Source organism: Aspergillus eucalypticola, assembly GCF_003184535.1.
Source record: "Aspergillus eucalypticola CBS 122712 chromosome Unknown BO83scaffold_3, whole genome shotgun sequence".
Classification (NCBI taxonomy): Eukaryota; Fungi; Ascomycota; class Eurotiomycetes; order Eurotiales; family Aspergillaceae; genus Aspergillus; species Aspergillus eucalypticola.
This window is the reverse complement of record NW_020290277.1, coordinates 532,106-549,632: the sequence shown is the minus strand read 5'-3', so window position 1 is coordinate 549,632 and position 17,527 is coordinate 532,106. Positions and strand designations below refer to the sequence as shown.

General features: G+C 51.6%; 4 protein-coding genes across 4 annotated transcripts; 1 reads left to right on the top strand and 3 right to left on the bottom strand.

Moving 5' to 3' along the window:
• Positions 1–111: 111 nt before the first annotated feature.
• Positions 112–4,770, bottom strand: BO83DRAFT_330348 (FG-nucleoporin NUP159; the record flags this gene model as incomplete). Its single annotated transcript, XM_025528232.1, has 3 exons — positions 112–3,878; positions 3,931–4,624; positions 4,690–4,770. 3 exons carry the CDS (start codon positions 4,768–4,770, stop codon positions 205–207), a joined length of 4,449 nt encoding a protein of 1,482 aa, XP_025392111.1. The 3' UTR covers positions 112–204.
• Positions 4,771–5,276: 506 nt separating this feature from the next.
• pup1 (proteasome core particle subunit beta 2) lies at positions 5,277–6,437 on the top strand. Its single transcript, XM_025530327.1, has 3 exons — positions 5,277–5,503; positions 5,587–5,634; positions 5,719–6,437. The coding sequence occupies exons 1-3, from the start codon at positions 5,378–5,380 to the stop codon at positions 6,361–6,363; spliced, it is 819 nt and encodes a 272-aa protein (XP_025392110.1). The 5' UTR covers positions 5,277–5,377; the 3' UTR covers positions 6,364–6,437.
• Positions 6,438–6,574: 137 nt separating this feature from the next.
• Positions 6,575–9,098, bottom strand: BO83DRAFT_353306 (uncharacterized protein). The gene is made up of 2 exons (XM_025529039.1): positions 8,719–9,098; positions 6,575–8,648 (listed from the first exon to the last, which is right to left on the bottom strand). Exons 1-2 carry the CDS (start codon positions 9,017–9,019, stop codon positions 6,646–6,648), a joined length of 2,304 nt encoding a protein of 767 aa, XP_025392109.1. The 5' UTR covers positions 9,020–9,098; the 3' UTR covers positions 6,575–6,645.
• A 698-nt stretch (positions 9,099–9,796) lies between these two features.
• On the bottom strand, positions 9,797–11,021 carry BO83DRAFT_423272 (class I SAM-dependent methyltransferase; the record flags this gene model as incomplete). Its single annotated transcript, XM_025535087.1, has 4 exons — positions 9,797–10,482; positions 10,570–10,731; positions 10,801–10,880; positions 10,996–11,021. The coding sequence occupies 4 exons, from the start codon at positions 11,019–11,021 to the stop codon at positions 9,797–9,799; spliced, it is 954 nt and encodes a 317-aa protein (XP_025392108.1).
• Positions 11,022–17,527: the final 6,506 nt, after the last annotated feature.

Here is a 17,527-nt window from a genome sequence, read left to right as displayed (position 1 = left end):
TGCCTTAGGCATGAATACGAACTATACAGTCATGTGTGCTAGTATGCAGTGGCAGTGAACGTTCACTCATTAGTTTAAGGATGAATCGGATCTATGTACATAATAACGCTACCAACATCCAATGGCCGGACCCGCTGTTTTTTTCATGGTTCAAGAACTCATAGTCAAGGGAAAAACAGAATAGTAATAGAAAAGCAGCTAATCCTACAGATCATCCACTCCGCGCACCTTGGACTTCTTCTCTCCAATTGCCTTCTTCAGACTGCCCACAATATGCTGCCGGCGTTGCCGCTTCGTCTTCCACTGCGCACTCTCCTCCCGGGTGACGAGCTCTCCGACACCTTCCACTTCACGAAGCCGACTAGCCCGCGCTGAGCCGTTGATGCTTGATCGGAAGCCTCGTGTAGCAGAGTCCGGTGTATGGTATGCGCTGTTGGGTCCGTCGGATCCGGGGGTGGTTGGGAATCGGCCCATGCCCTTTCGCGGGGTTGTGAAGGGTGAGCCTTCCCGGCTGGCTGCTGCCGGGGCCGAGGCGTCGATGCCTAGTTTCTTCAGCTGCATCTCCAGGACGTCAATGTCACTGCGCTTGCTTTCGGCCATGTTGGTCATCGTAGCAATTGTAGACGTGACAGCTTCCACGGTCGGCCGCCTCATAGCTTGCCGGGAGCCAGTGCCATCGGGACGAGGAGCGTCGGCTATCTTGGCACGAAGGAGGGACACTGCCGACTCGAGATCCGCCAGCTTGGCCTGGATGTCAGTCGAGGCAGTGCGGAGATCTTGCTGCAGGTTCGCCTGCTCTGCTGAAAGAGGCGCGGAGACGATAGCTGCTGCATCGGTGTGGGCATCTAGAGTCTTTCGGATGCTCGCGCACTGGCCCCGAAGCGTCAAAATATCCTTGCTCAGGAGCTCTTGGCAGGCCTTCAGCTTGTCCTCGACCCCTTGCACACGCTGCTGTTCAAGAGAGCCGGCAAGCATGACAACAGCATCGTCCAGTTTCTCGATATCGCAGAGCAATAGCTTCTCGTCAAGGATAGCAGCTGGGTGTTCCTTGTTCAATAGCTCGACCCAATCACCACTTTGCGATTGCTTCTGGTACAGAACAAACGAGGCCAGTGATCGAGCATTGATGCCCAGTGTGTCAACCATGGAGTTGATGTCCCGGTATAGTCGCTCGATCTGGCCAGGAATACCAGGCTTGCTGGTCTCTCCGGCATAATCCTGGTGAGGCAGGAAAGGATCCAGCGTCGGAACGGGCTCCAGAGGTCGGGCGAGATCTGCACGCAGCCTCTCGTCCTCATCATCGTCCGAAAGAGCCTGAGCTTCCTCTTCCATCTGCTTGGCCTTGAGGTCCACGGGAGACTTCTCCTTCTGAGTAACCTGCGGTTTGAGGAGATTCTCACGCTTGACGGCCTCGGTGAGGGAAGCCTTGCGTGCAGCAAGAGTGCTTCCTGGAGCCTGTGCAGCATTGGGCTTCTGGCCCCCGATCTTGAACCGGTTCTTCTGAAGACCACTCCGTACGGGACTGGGCGACCTTAGAGGCTCCCGAGTTTGGAATGTCGGGAACTTTCCAATTTCCCCAAACAAGGACCGCTGTGCCGGGGGCTGAGCGGGTGCAGGTTTAGCAGCTTGCGAGAACAAGCCACCCTTAGTCCCGAACTTGAAGGCACCGTCGGGAGTGGCCTCTGGACTCGCCTCTGCCGACTCTGGTTCGCTGATATCTCGGGAGACTTCTTCACCGCTATCTCCAAAATCAGACTCGTCGCCCTCCTCCTCTTCCTCTTCCGCTTCTTCCTCGCCTTCCTCACTCTCCTCTCTTCCAGACTCATCGGCATCGGATTCGTCAGGTACTGGACCAGGCTCTTCCTGCGTTGCTGGTGGCTTCCACGTAGCTGGATCCGGAGGCAACGGCGCCTCTTCAGCTTCAGCCTCGTCCACTTCTTCTTCCTCGTCTTCCTCTTCAGGAAGCTTCTTCGCGAAATCCGGGGGTAAAGGTGGCTCTCCTCCGACATCTGCCGCGGCAGGTTTCGCCTTGACAGTGAAGTCGGGAGGAAGAGGAGCGTCATCAACGGAACTCTTAGACACATTGGACGATGCCGAAGTATCGCCCGGCCCGTACGAAGCCTTGCTGGTGGGGTCAGGGGGGAGAGGCGTTTGAATACTGGAGGCAAGGGGAGTACGATGGGCGTCTTCGGAAGGCGTCTTAGCTGAGGGTGGAGTAGCAGCTGTAGTCTTTTCAGAGGGGGTAGCCAGCGGGCTTGATGTGGGCTTAGCAGGTGAAGCATTGCCGAACAACGAGAATGGAGACTTGGTAGTAGCCTGGGGCTGGCCGAAAGGATTGGCCGGTTGCTGACCAAAAGGATTAGGAGGCTGGGGCTTGGAGCCGAAAAGGGAGGTCGGTGCAGCGGTCTCGGTCTTGGAGGGTGCTCCGAAAATAGATGGCGCAGGTCCCTTAGATTCAGGCTCTTTGGACTCAGGCTTCTGCGGAGGCGCAGGTTCGTCGTCCATATCATCCATTGACTCGGTTGGTGGACTAGTCTTGTTGCTGCTAGATACCATGTCGTCCATGGATTCGCCAAATGAGAATAGTCCTGAAGGCTTATCTGGCTTAGGCCCATCGTTGACCGCAGTACCGTCGCCCTTGAAGGTAGATCCTAACACGAAGCCACTAGAGCTTTGTCCAAAAGCGCTCTTTGTCTCGCCCGAGGTTGGGGGAGGGAACGCAGTGTCAGTTTCGGTCTTAGCACCAAACGGCGACGGCACAGACGATTTCGCAAACGCGCTTTCTCCAGACATTTTAGCGAAGGGTGATTCGGTAGTGGTTTTTGACGCCGCAAAGCCAGCAAACCCTCCTCCAGAAGAGTTTGCGAAGGAGCCAAATCCTCCTCCTGTACTAGTAGTCGAGGCTCCAAACAGACTCTTACCCGGTGTTGACGGTTGTCCAAAACCTGACCCGCCGCCCAGTGCGCCGAAGCCGGACTTACCGAACTGGGGTGATGCAGTTCCCAAGGCACTAGGAGCGCCAAAGGAGGCCCCCGGCTGTGATGGGGTGCCGAAAGAAGGTGCGCCAAACGATGTCTTTCCGAAGGCAGGCGGCTGCTGGCTGGCACCCAAAGTGGAAGTACTACCAAATGCCGGTGCAGCTGACGGTTTGCCAAAAGGGGATGCTCCTAGCGGAGATGGGCTACCGAAAGCTGATTGTCCGAACGCAGGCTGCGCAGGGGGCTGAGGTTGTACTGACTGTGCTGGCGGTGCCGGCTGCTGCTGTTGAGCCTCTGATGCCAGACCGTGGTAAGGGATTTTTTGACGGACTGATTCGTTGTAGACGAACCACCAAGAGGACAGGATACCCTCATTATTGAGGAGTAGCAGGTTCGGCAGCGGCGTAGAACTCTCAGCAATATCCTCGCCAGCGATTGGAGCCACAACATTCTCAGTGCTCGATAGGTCAAAGCCTAAACCGATCACAGAGGTTTCTTCCGTAGAGTCTTTTAGCGGGAGGGAAGCTCTCTTGGTGTCATCGTTCAATTCGGTCGTCACAAAGAGCCCTGTGGTGGCCTTGGCGGCATCATCACTAGCCAGCGGTTGATCCGCTCTCGTGATCAAGCTTACGTCGGTCGAAGCGGTGGAGGATACAACAAGGACATCCTTCAAATGCGGTTTGTAGTCTCGGAGACGCGCGAGGAACTGGTAGGCAGGGGCGCGCTTGAAGCCAAATGGCAAACACAATTCCGGCAATTTCTGGATCAAGAAAGGCGCATTCTTCCTTCGGGTGATAATATAGTAATGCGAAGATGGTATCTGGCCCATATCATCCTCCACAGCATTCGATGTGTAGACCATCAAGAAGACGTCATTCTCAAGCCAGGCAATAGAGGACACTGCACAGGTTAGAATTTGGGGAAACTTTGAAGACGCGAACGTGGTACGCACCGTGATGGTTATCCTCCAGATCGGGAGGACGCGGAATGATATCCTTCTGAGCACCATCTGGAGCCATTTGGAATCCAGTGCCATCCGCCAGCCCTGCCACAAGCTGCTTGCCCTTGTTACTCCAGCAAACTGTGCTGACGCCCGATTTCAACACCTGGCCATTGGGACCCGAGAGCATGTTTCCGGCTTTCAGATCGGCTATGAGGAGGTCGCCCCCGGTTGTGACAAGCGCAACAAGGGATGAGTGCGAGTCTTCAGACTGTGCGGGATTGGGGGCAAGGAAGCGAAATGTGGCACCATTAGTCGGGATAGACAAAGCCGGTTGCGCATTCCCTTGCAAGAGACTTGCCGTCTCAAATACCGAAAGCTGCGTACCATTCTCTGTCACCAGTACTAGGGCGCTATCGCTTGAGGCAAAAGTGATATGCGTAGGCCGAGCGGGGAGAGGAATCGTTGCGCGCGGCTGGAAGGGCTTGGTCTTGACCTTCTCATCTCCTGTGGGTGCGGAAATAGCTGTTCTTATGTCGTTGGAGGAGGCGATATAAAGGGCGTCTGGCCCAGCACCGACAACAACGCCTTTTGTTGCTGCGACAGCCAGAAGGGAGCTCGTAGGGCTAGGAAGGGAATCTTCGGGCCAGGGAGTATTGAGTAATCGAATGTTGCTATCGCTGGACACGCCTTTGAACCCAACTTCCTACATTGTTTGGCCATAATGTCAGTTTAAAATCGGTTCAAACACTTAGTGCCAATGCGACATACATCTACGAAAACATCAGGAAGCTCGGGGCCCAATTCAGCGGCACCCCCAGCGGGGTTGGAGGCTCCAAAGCTGAAAGCCATTCTGAGTCTGTCGAAATCGGCCGAAATTGAACGAGGACGGTCGCCTAGAGATAACCGAGACTTTGGAGCATGGGGAGAAGGTGGACTTTGCGGCGAAGATGAAAAGGAGCGACGCTGGAGTGCTTGAGGACTCCGATTGAAGAGCTTCCAGGTGCGCGCAAAAATCTTGACCACCTCCCCTCGAGGGAAGGAAGTAGGATGAAAGAGACGGGGTTCACAGCGACCCTAAGAAAAAGAGAAACAACAGCACAGTCAATGACTGCCGATAATGCAGGAGCAACGCAACAAGAATGGAGATGGAGTCCGGCGCCAGATTCCCAGCCGGACAAAAACAGCGGAATTGCTCGCCCATTAGCTAATCCGTGACGTGCCTGAGGCCGCCGCGATCAGGCGCCCGGAGCTTCGTCACTCCATCAACTCGCAGCTCCTCCTCCGCCATCTCTCTCCGTCCTGCTATAGCTTCCTGCTCTTCCCCCGTCATCTGTGCCGGTATCTCATCTTTCTTCGTCATTCCTCAGCATCTCTTCATCTCAACTGAGCTTCAATTCTCTCAGCTCCTGCTGTTCCTCGCCCCTCTCCCACTACATCACCTCTCCACGCCGTCACCATGACAGGCTTCGATTTCTCCAACTACAACCGTAACGCGGCGCTCCACGCGAAGGGAGTTCCTCTCCCCAAGGCCACCAGTACCGGTACAACCATCGTGGGATGTATATACGACAATGGCGTTGTGGTATGTACCTCCGGAGCAACCCAACAAGCTCCCTAGTACCCAAATCGACGATCACGAACTCACCACATCTGGCATAACCACAGATTGCAGCAGATACCAGAGCCACAAGCGGCCCGATAGTAGCAGACAAGGTAAACACCCGTTCTCCCTCCCCGGGCACTCACATTCACCTTAATCCAACAAAACAACTAACACACATATCCCCACACCTCCAGAACTGCGAGAAACTACACTACATCGCGCCCAAGATCTGGTGCGCGGGAGCCGGAACGGCCGCGGACACCGAGTTCACGACGGCGTTGATCAGCTCGAACATCGAACTGCACTCACTTTCGACGGGCCGGCCCCCACGCGTAATCACCTGCATGACGATGCTGAAGCAGCACCTATTCCGATACCAAGGCCACATCGGCGCCTACCTAGTCGTGGCAGGTGTCGACCCCACCGGCATTGGTCTTTTCACCGTCCACGCCCACGGTTCCACCGACAAGCTTCCCTACGTGACCATGGGATCTGGTTCCCTGGCCGCGATGTCCGTGTTCGAGTCGACATGGAAGCCGAACCTGGACCGTGAGGGTGCGATCGCCCTGTGCGCGGAGGCCATCAAGGCTGGTATCTTCAACGATCTGGGATCCGGTAGCAATGTCGATGTTTGTGTCATTGAGAAGGACAAGCCTACGCAATTGCTGCGCAACTACATCAAGCCTAATGAGCGTGGCGAGAAGGAGCGCAATTACCGCTTCCCTAAGGGTACTACGGCTTATTTGAACCAGAAGATTATCAGCAAGGAGGATATGCGGAAGTATATCTCTGTTGAGGAGGCGTCGGGTGATCCTAACTTGATGGAGGTGGATGTCTAAGGGATGTGTTGTTATTTGTTGTTGTAACGACTAGAGCAAAGAAAGGTTCTTATTTACTATTGGTTTTGTCGGGCTCGCTTTATCTTATCCTAAATATGGGCCCACGCATGAATAATTGCCATTATGATTGTTGGAATTGAAAACGATTCGAATAGTTATATTCGCGTAGAGCTGTAGTTGATATGCCAGAGGCATACAATATTCCTTCTTGGGCCGTTATAACCTATAAAATAGTATACAGTCCCGGGTGTATACAACCAGGCTAGGTATCTAAAATACATCTCATCGCACCTCTTCGTACTCAGAACAACTCTCCCCTTCTTCCTCCCCAGAAAACCGATGTCCAATCCTCGGCGGCTCCATAAGCGCCTCAACGACATCCGCCCCCTCGACCTCCTCCACAACATCATAGATATACGCATACTGCGTAAGCGAAACACGTAACCCCTCGCGTCGAAAGCGTTCAACACCCGCATGATACAAAGCACGCGCCATGGCCGGTTTGACAGGCGCATTATGCTTCACCAGGAAGACATACAGCCAATGCACGAGACTGTAGGACCGGCGCGGACTCAAGCGCCTCGAGCACGCGAGTGACACTGCCAGAAGGTGGATCATCTCTAGAGCAGCGTGCGGGTCCGGACAGTCGCTGGTTCTTGGCTCGGGGTAATAGCGCACAAGGGCTTTTTCTGATGGGTCGGGGATAGGGATCCAGGATTTGGAAAGGGCTATTTTGAGAGGGGTGTGGGAGCGGAGGAGGCGGATTAGTGTCCATACGCTGCGGGAGTCGCCGGTTCGGGCGAGGTCGAGGCCGTGGGAGATGAAGTCTGGGGAGGTGATGTCGATTTGGCGGGTCATTTTCTCGAATTTGGAGAAGAAGTGGGGGGTGGTTGCGTTGTAGGCGTCGAGGCTGGCGAAGATGTTGGCGAAGGAGGCGTTGGATGCGGATGTTTCCATGTTGGTTAGGGTGCGTCGGGTGGATTTGGTGAGGGAGTTGCGGGCTTTCAGGTCGACGGCTAGTATGAGGAGGCCGTTGGCTGGTAGCCCAAGGCCATGGATGCCTTCCATTAGGCTGCTAAGCAAGTCTTCGCTGGACTCAGTCTTGTTGATGGATTCGTAGAGGCCGAAGAGGCGTCTTATGGGCACATCAGTGATTCGTACATTCTTCCTCCATAGAGGCCCGTCGGAAAGACCTTTGCTGAGAGTGCGTAAAGCCCATATGCGTAAGATGATCTGATGTTGCAGCGGGATATTTGGCTCTGTTACATCGCGCTGCGATCGAACATCAAGCCATGCTTTCGATGAAACAAGTTGCGGGATCTCTTGGGCCTGCAACAAGCAGTCGTGCCACCGGCTAAGCAGATCTTTCTTGTTCAGAGCCAGAAATTCGGTTGTCGATATGACAGCAGCAGTTGCAAGATCCGGCTTGAAACTGCTCAGTATGTCACTCGCGTAGACTTCACCAGCGCCAGCTCGCAGCTTCTTGGGAAGTTCCAGCCAACGCGTGATGAACAACGTAGCCCACAAGCAACATGCCGACTCCAGTCTCTGAGCAGCAACGAGCATGCTCTTCGCCAAGAGCAAATCCTCGCAGACATTCCTCTCCCATAAAGCACCAAGCCACGCGTCAATGATCCCCTCGTCGAGATCACCGTGCCCATAGATATCACACCGTCCAATTGCATCCCACATCGCCCGATACATTGCCGTGATCGTATCCGGGGACTGTCTCTTCTTCTCACCCTTCGCCGGTACTGCTTTCGCAACAGCCTCTATAACAGCGCACAGCTCCTCAGGCGGAACAAGCCCAAGCTCCAGAGCCTGAACGACATTGTCGAATAGCGGGTGCCACTTCCCATGCCTTATTCCTCGCGAAGCGATATACTCGACCGCGGTCAAATAATTCCTCGCTCCGCGGATATTAAGCTGCGGATCATCCAGAAACGACACTAGCTCATCAACAGCCACCTCCCCCCTCCTCGAATACGACAATAAATGATCGAATATAAACCGACTATACCCCGGCTCTCGCAAAAGATCAACATCCAATTGCCGAACAACCCTCTTAACAGCCTCGACGGTACGACACTCCCTCAACCGTCTCCTGACATATTGATCGCGCGACACCTCATCAGAACCCTCTGGCGGCATATCCGGTCTTCCAAACTCAAACTCATCACCAACCATGTTACCACCCTCATTATACACTGGCACAGACGGTGTCGGTATCGGAGGCGGCGGCGGCGGTGACGGCGACGGGGTACTCAATTGATAAAAGTGCGAGCCTACAACCACAATCACCACCGTTAGAATCCTCCACCAGCATAAGTAAAGCCAACTGCTTCGATCACTCACCCTTCGCCTTCCTCCCCTCCGTCGTGGTCGTCCATTTCATATGCTCCCTCCCATTGCGCCCAAACAAACACGCAATATCATCCAAAGGCCCTGTCCCCGCAATCCCAGCGAGGGCAGTATTCCTCCTCTTAGCGAGTCGTCGTCGAGCCTCCAATGGGCCCGGAACGCGGCTCTCGTAGCGTCGTTGGCCGTTAGCGAAGCGTCGGAACGCGGAGACTAGGAAGTCCTCGCTGATCCAGACGTGATCGAGGAGGTTATTCGATGATGGTGCATGCCTGTAGGCATGTCTGCCGAGAGACATGAGGCAGCGGGGCGCATGCGATGGCGGTGGAGGGAATTGAAGCAAATCGCGATGTCTGGGCCTGTCGGATGTGGTTGATTAGCAAAGGCGGGATTGGATGGATCAAGCTTGGAAGGTTTGGAGAGGGTTGGATGGGTGATGAGTAAGCGGGCTGCCCCGAATTGGGGAACCGTGCTTTTGGGCTTAAGTAGTTACTAGGCTAGTTGCTAGTGGTGATTTGGGAGGTTGGTGCAGTGGTTTGGTTTGCAGGTAGTAGAGATTTCCTGGATTTTCTTTTCGTTTATGTTGGTTTGCTTGAGTAAGATACCGATGAGAGGAATATTGTCGTGAGGCTGAATGCTCGTGTTTCTGGTCTATTCTTGTATACTAAATGTCTAAATGACTGGCCTGTTCTATTCTTTGTAGGCCAAACCAAAATCATGCATGATTTGACAACACATGTCGCTAAACTTATAAACTTATATTCCATGTGCAAGAAGAGAAAGCGAAATAGAATGTAGGAAAATCGAAGGAGGCCCCTGCACGCCTTCCATGCATATATAATGTTTCTCTGTAGTCGATGGTATCTTATGCCAATGCTCGCCAACACACAAGGAAAACGTAAAGTAAGAAAATGAGGACAGGCCCAATGATGATAAAAAATAAAATATGAAGTGAAGGCCAAAAGGCAGGTATGGACGCTAAGGAACGATAATCCGAAAGGAACGTTGTCTGTTTTGTGGTGCTTTTCTTTCGAAGCCGTAAACTTCGTGGTGAAACCCTTCAAGGGCTCCCTCGCTAAGCAGAATGTGGTTTTCTTCCTGTTACCACATAATAGTCCAAATAGGCGTGGACATCACGGTTTTGGATGGATTTTCGAACATCGACCAGGAAGACTTCGATCTCGGGCTTGGACCAGCCAAGAATCGTGAGTGGCTTGTAAGACCAACCAGCTGCGGCTTCCAGCAGGTTTGTCTCGTTCCACGAACCAATCGTTCTCAGATGAGAGTCGGTAGACCAAGGGTTCACGGGTACTTTTTGAACCCGTTCCTGAACGTCCTCGAATCCCACTTCTCTCATCCAGCGTGCCAGTCGATGAGCCACTCGAAACTGTCGGGGCGGGTCTGATACCTGACCGGCACGATGGTGTAAATCCATCAGGTCTTGAAGGGCATATTCGCTGAACTTATCGGGGTCCTCTTCTGGCATGGTTCCGTCATCGCATTTCGGCTTCGGGTCGAATTCGTCGCACTGAACACTACCGCCAGGCTTGAGATGCTTGAAGACTTTCCGTAACAAGTCTTTATATGATGGCAAGGCACCTGAAAGGTGACCGGCATGAATGACGTCGAAGTGATTGGGGCCCCATAGCCATTCGTCCTCTGTAACGTCATCGACTAGGAAATGGACGTTCTCGGGGACTTCGTTCGGTTGTACAGGCGAAAGATCGGTTCCTATAATCTCGGCTGCTGGAAATTCAGACGCTACATGTGATGGAGACACGATGAGAAACTGTCCGGTAGGATGAGCTGGAGAGGATGGGGGGAGAGGGTTCTATTTCTTTCGCTTACCTAGTTCTATAGGCCATATACCAGAACCGGTGCCGACATCTAAGATTTTCTTTGGGCTTAGGGGAGAGGCAAAGAGCAGCCGCCCGCGGTTGACCAATTTGAGCATGTGGTGTTGCATGTCCATCCGGTCTAGCTCTTGCTCGTCGTTGGGATATAAATATGCTGGGAAATAAAAGAAATTCAGTCAGAGACGAGGCTGGCTCTGAGAGCGTCGAAGAGGCCTGCACATACAGCCCTCATGATATTTGTGGTATCGTCTTCCATATTCCATGGGGTAATCCGTTACACTGGCAGTCAAAGACTGCGTGTCACTATTGTCACAATCAGCACCAACACCACCAATAGAAGCGAAGATGAGAGTAACTAAGCAGTTCTTGCACCTCTAGCTCAATTTTCGGGGTGTAGTTGGGAGAGCTCAGTACTTACTCTTCACGACTAGATCCCTGCGACATGGTGTGTTAGTTATTACTAGAGGGAACGGATCGAAAGAAACAATGTAGACGGCGACCAAGAGCAAAAGCAAAGAGTTGAAAAAGAGCCACTACCACTACAACCAACAAAAAAGATTGGTCCTTGTCAGGATCTCAAGTAGTAGGGGAGAGCTCACAGTTGATCTACCAGTAGGCATTATGCGTACCAGAGGACTTGGGGAAACTGGAGCTTAAGAGGCCAGCGTCTGAGTGGGGGTGGGAATGGTAGTACGTAGGTAGTATCCAGGCCCAGGGCTCGGTAAGGCGACTTAGTCAGTGGATGCTCGACGAGGGTGTGTAAGTTAAATTGGTTTAAAAGTAAAAACGATATCTCATAAGGAAATAGTATGAGAAATCCAATCCCAGCACGGACTTGATGGCCTGAAATTGATAAAAAAGGAAGGGTTTGTATTTACGGGAGAGTATGCAGAGATAGTAGTGGTAGTAGGTGGTGGCAGAGTATTGTAGAGACAGTCGTGTCGTGGCGAAGAAGGGTTACAAATTCTCCGTTACTGTACAGGGTGGAGGGAAAGGGCATAGGATTTGAGAAATCTCGGAGATGTCATTCCAGAGTTGGAGAGCATCTGGGCCAGCCATATAGTATTTAAGATTGACAGGTTCTCCTTAGCACTACGGAGTCTATAAGTGTTGCTGGACAGGGGGGTTGGTTGACATTTGTGGGTAGGTAGCATCAGAAGTGGGTGGCAGAGGAGGGCCGTCGGCTGTCTTTTCCCAATCTCCTTCCCTGAACCCGACAGGTTGGATTAAGTTTGACCTTAGCAGGATGGGGGAGGGGAGGGAAGATACCTAATCCTCCCCAAAGCTAAATAGAAGTAAGAAAATTACAAAGATACCAGAAACTCTTGGGCCTGACTGGGCCAGACAATCGCCATAATTAAGGGGCTTTTTTATTTGCGAGACAGCCATTGCACACCATTGGACAGGGAGAAAAAAGATATTATTTCAGAATAACAATGATAAGAAAATTGGAGAGAAGGAAAGACAGAAAAGTAAGAAAGAAAAAAAAATTTAAATACAAAATCAAAAATAAAGATTGGTAGGCCACAGTAGCTGGCCAGCCCAGTTAGGGTAGTACACTATCCCTATCTACTTGCAGTAAGACTTTTCGGTCCTTAGGCGGCAGTTTCTACTGTATAGTAATAGATACTCGCTATAAGGTACTGGGTACTAGGGGATCGGGGGGTACCCACGGGCGCGAAGGGGGGAAAACAATCAAAATTAATAGACTAAGAGAGGTGGAATACTCCAACTTTGCACCCAAACTACTACTCGTGTGAACCGAGTGGGTGGTTCTGTTCGGGTGGTGGGAATCCCAAGCCCATCCAATGTCTGATCCTAATCTTTTTTGACTAACTTGGGAACACTTGGACACTATACCTACCTCGTCCACACCTACCTACTGGCTGGCCCAATGTCCGCAGAGCTGGACTTCCCGCATGTTGCTTGCTGCATGTAGCCCATGTATGTAGGTGCTTAATTTCCCGTTTGCCTCTGCATTGTTGCCTTCCGATACGAAGTACGGTGGACGCAGGAAGGCGCAAGTAGGTCATGTTAGTGGTGGCCATTCTTCCTGCCGAGCGTCACCGAGAAAAAGCCCCCCCTCAATTAGCTTTTTTGTCTCCAACACAAAGCTAATCAAATCCATTTTGACCCCCTTCGGAAAGTTCTCTCTTCTTCTACAGCTTCCGCTCGGAAACAACGGGTACTACCGCAGACGAATGGCCCTCCGATCCTTTGGGTTCCCGGCAGGGGTTCCATGATCACCTGAACCTGAAGCGACTTGAGGATCGTCTCCCATTCCTTCAGGTCGGACTTGACCGTGGTTTCAAATTAGGTAGCCTTTTTTTTTTTCTCAGTATGAGGGGAAGACATACACTAGCGTTCAATTATTGCGGCCAGGCCGGGGGAGATTGACAACGCATTCATCAGTAGGTCATTAAGATCTGCCTTTTATTTTCCTCCGGCCCGTCTTCTTCCTTTTTCTGCTTTTTCTTTTTATAATGGCCCCTCCCGCTGGGCATTGGTGCCAGGTTACTGGGTAGCTGCCGGACTAATCAGAACCCATAGCGACAGAAATAAAGGGAGAAAAAAAGAAAAGGTAAGGAAAAAAAGCACGGGCGTCCCAGGCTGCCGGGAGCAGCCAGCGACGGGGGGCGAAACACTATTACTAAATTGATAGTCCTGTGCATATCGGACTAAAAGACGCTCGCTAATCAGGGGCCCAGATGGTCGAGATGGTAAAGGTCGGTTAATAACTTAATGTTGGTCGGCATACCCAGGGTGGCGGCCCGAATGGACCGGACATTTTCTTCGAGAAAAGCATTTGGAATCCTGACATGTCTCACAGATTGCTGTAGCTGTTGCCCTTTCTTCCCTTTCTTCCCCTATAATGAAGACGAAGATGAAGGGAAATTGCATGATTTCCGTGCAACAAGGTGCAAGAGTAGACTCCATGGTACCTCCGGGATGGAACAGTGATACATCATCCAAGAGGGGAAGCAGATTGGGTGATCTTCAACCGAAATTGGGATCCAATGGTTGTTGGTGCCGCACCGCCGGAAAGTCGCATCCATGGACTATGACCCCCAATATCCGACTGGGCTGAATTTAGACGGGTGTTGCGGCGCATGCATTTGCATGATCCTAGTACACAGTATGATAAGCCTGCGTAATTTATCTTTGACTCTAGGAAAGTTAAATAGACTAACTAGCAGACAGCCAGTTGGGATGCATGTCTCAGCATTTTCCCGGCCTTTTTCGGCCATGGATTCCAGTTCATCCACCAGCTCTGTGGCTTGGGGATGAGAAATAACGAAAAGAGGGGGAAAAAAAAAAAATAGAAAAAGGAAAAAAAGGGAAGGAAAAAGAGAGGCGATTAATCAATCAAGAGCAGACGGAGGTACCGCAGTATCCAGTCTGTCGGGATACTTTTGACCCACCTTTTCGTCGGCGGGATTCCCCTCCACTTTTGTCCCACACGACCTCGACAGCTTGCTGGTTGCTCCCCTTGATTTGATTCCAAATTCATGAGGCCCACACTCCACTTCCAGCGATGCCGGGAAGCTCCCGTCTCTGAAGGGTGAAAGTTTCTTGTTGAGTCAAATGTCCCTTCTTTGGAAATATTGGCAGGTGTGTGTACTGTATATCGCAGATGTTTGGTGTAGTTACAGCAAGCAAAATCTCATTTAGTTAGTAGCATGATCAAGCAACTCACCCGAACGATTGTTCAATGTCACATGGTCACTCCGCATAGGGAAACCGGTGCTTCAACCACCGACAAGTATGAACGATGATGCAGACTAAGCTTGGACTGCAGTCACCACTTTCCATCCCAACTCATTCCCGGCTTTCGTACCCAAAGGACGGATGAATACCCCTCCCTAACATCGTACGACAGTCGCAGATGTCTCATTGTTAATTTGAAATTGGTCGCTTGCACGGGTTTGACTCTGACTGGATCGTCGCCCCGCAGAAGCATTGTTGGTCGCGAGGTTCCTGCTTAGCTACTAGCCTGACGAAGGTAATAATTAAAATATATTGGGCAAATGCCAAATGGTCCTAACAATCCCGAGAACATACTAGCCTATCGGTAGCTTAGCATAGTAGTTAGTCCCTTCCAAGAGAGTGCATTGTCTGCAGTTGGAATGATTCCGCCCACTTCGGTGTCGGAAAGGATTCCCATCATCCAAGTTTACCTGCATGCCATACCTGAAGGTACTAGTCGATCAGGGCTCGGCGCAGATGAACGTTTTCATCATTCCTGCGATGACTTCAGGTACCTCAGCTCAAGCTGGGATATGTATGATGAAAGTTGAAATTTGATCCTCTCCGCCATCCGAGATTAGCATAGACTTGGTGTTGTAGGAAGTGAGATACCAACTTCGTGCCTGGCATTCGATGAATTGTGAAGTCTCTGTTCAGCGCTCACACTCATCTGGGCAATCTCACGGATACGGAAGGACTACTTAGATGAGTTGCCTCCCTAGTAATCTTGGTAGGAAACGATACGTGTATGGTATCAAGAGCTGGCCTTCCGTCGGGATCTTAGAAATGACCATAAGCAATGCTCTTCTCATCAATTGCCGGCTAAATCTTACATCACGCACCTCTCCACCCAGTCACTATTGTAAGAGAAGTGCCTGACTGGTACCTTGATGGATTCTTGCCGGGTCATACATGAGATTATCGCCCTCTTCTTACAATACCGCTGGTGTCAGGGTAATACTTCGCTTTCCTCCCCTCGAATAATCAGTTCATGTCAAACGAAGCCAGCATAGGAATGTCCCACCCTCGCCAATATCAGTTTTTCGGTCGTGTATACATGGAGCAGGATTTACAGTGCCGAACTTATCGTGCGATGCCATGATTAATCTATCTAGGTTTTCCTTGAATGATGTTGTTGAGGCCCATCATACAATCACACCCACGATGGCCCCTCGCTTCCCTGATCTGAGAAGCGTAATGCTGGGAAAGCCCTGAGCTCAGCAGTGATGTGTCCTTTTCCATATTCTTGCACATAGGGATCTGTCTTCTTCAGATCCCGCGCTGCATGGATGCATGTTCCCAATGATACGAGCAAACAGGAGACAAGTGTCCCCAGTCATTATTCGCTAGTCTGGGTTTGCATGTCCCACCCGCAGGAAAAGGATAGCGAGTCATCTTGAGTCCCTGCTGCTCGGAGCTTGGGTGATTTGTCCCAGTTTTTCGGAATAGCGCTAATCAATGTTATCCCTCGTATATTCTACATTAGGTAAAGAACCCTGTTGACCCATTACAGGGATTTCAGTGGAATGGATGATGGAGCCGAGCGAAACGGAAGACTATCGGAGAGGCCGATGGAGGCCGTCCAAAAGAGATACCTAGAGGTTTAGCCTAGCGGGGTGGAAGGGAAACAAGAGGGGGGCCACCATCGAAGAAAAGGAAGGACTCCAAGTGAGACTAAGCCTACTCCGATCATTTGGGGGTCGAGCTTTTTGGCGGAGGCGCGGACTTTGCTAAGAAGAAAAAAGGAAAAAAAAGAAAAAAAAGCCCCATCTCCTGGAGTGGCAGGACCAGGCCGTCTCACTTCCATACACTAGAGGACGTAAGAGCCTAGCAAGTGCCACTCACTAATTCTCAGAGGAGAATAGTTACGGCTGGGCTACTGCATGCTGAGATTGTCCGTCAATCACCATGGTGGACTATCAGACTGATCACTCCAACGGCTTTTTTCGATCCCTGTCATTGGAGTGGCTCCCTTCTCTTACCAAGCCAAGTTAGATCTGCTACCTAAGTAAGTAATTGCTATCACCGTGATGCTCTGGCTCAAGACCCGGCCTTGTCCGGCTCTTCTTGAGTACTACGTACTGCTAACTAGTAGCTCTGTCGCCGTGGTCGCTGGCCTTGTTAGGCCCTTGCAGCCGACCCTCCTTCCAATGACCTTGACAACCGAGCCGGTGCCGAGAATGAATTCAAGATAGCAGCTAGACTGGAACGGCCTTCCCCAATTCTTCCCAACTAGTAGCTAGCATGCGTCCTACTACTAGAGTCTACTGGGTGAGATCTCGGCTTTACTTGTGGTCTTCCACATCATGGACCGGTACAATTGTCTGAAGGTCTATCACACCTCTGACTTTCAGACTACGGAAATACTGCTGTAACAGCAGGCACTCAAAAAATAAATTAGTGGGCTATCACGTATCCATCCTACATCACTGCTACTCTCTTTGTAGCGGTGTATGGACGGCGGTGGGGACCCCAAAATGGTGGTGATGATATTCCAGTGAAGGAATTTTTCAAATGGCATGACGGCGACAATCCAAAATGTTATTGTGGGTTGTTACCCAGAACAAAGCTTAGCGACAGCAACAGTCTATGTAGATACAATAGGATCACAGAGTGCGACAGTGTCAGTATCGCGCTATCCTTCACAATCAGCTCCCAAGTGACGCGAGACGAAAAGGATCCCAAACGGGGCTGCGGCGCGCATGCCCCGTAGCTCGGGTGGGCATGGTTTACGCATTCTTGGCTCTGATAGGGGAAGGCTCGTCTGCGCCAGGTAAGAACGAGGAAGAGAACGACATGCCAAGGCCTGCGGGCTTCCTAGACTAGATCCCCATAATTACTGGGTTCTGATGTCCTCGACACTTTCAAATTCAAAGACGCTCTCTCCCGCCACAAGGCGTCGACAGGGCGGACTTCCGCATGCGGATACTTTCCCTTCATGTATACCCAATTATATTCCCCCGTTCCCACCAGATCCTCCGTTTCACCCAGCTACAGTCGGGTCATTGTTCATTCAGCGACTCCGTACTGTCTCGCTCTTTAAATCAAAAGGTATTCTGCTGCTTTCTTCTAGACTATACCATGTTTCCGAGGAGGCGACATTCCCGCGCTAAGTTGAGAATTACTTGCATGCCTGGCAATAAGTGGGCGTAACCATGTCACGGCGCTCCCAGCGTACTGGATCTGGGACTCACCAAGGCGAC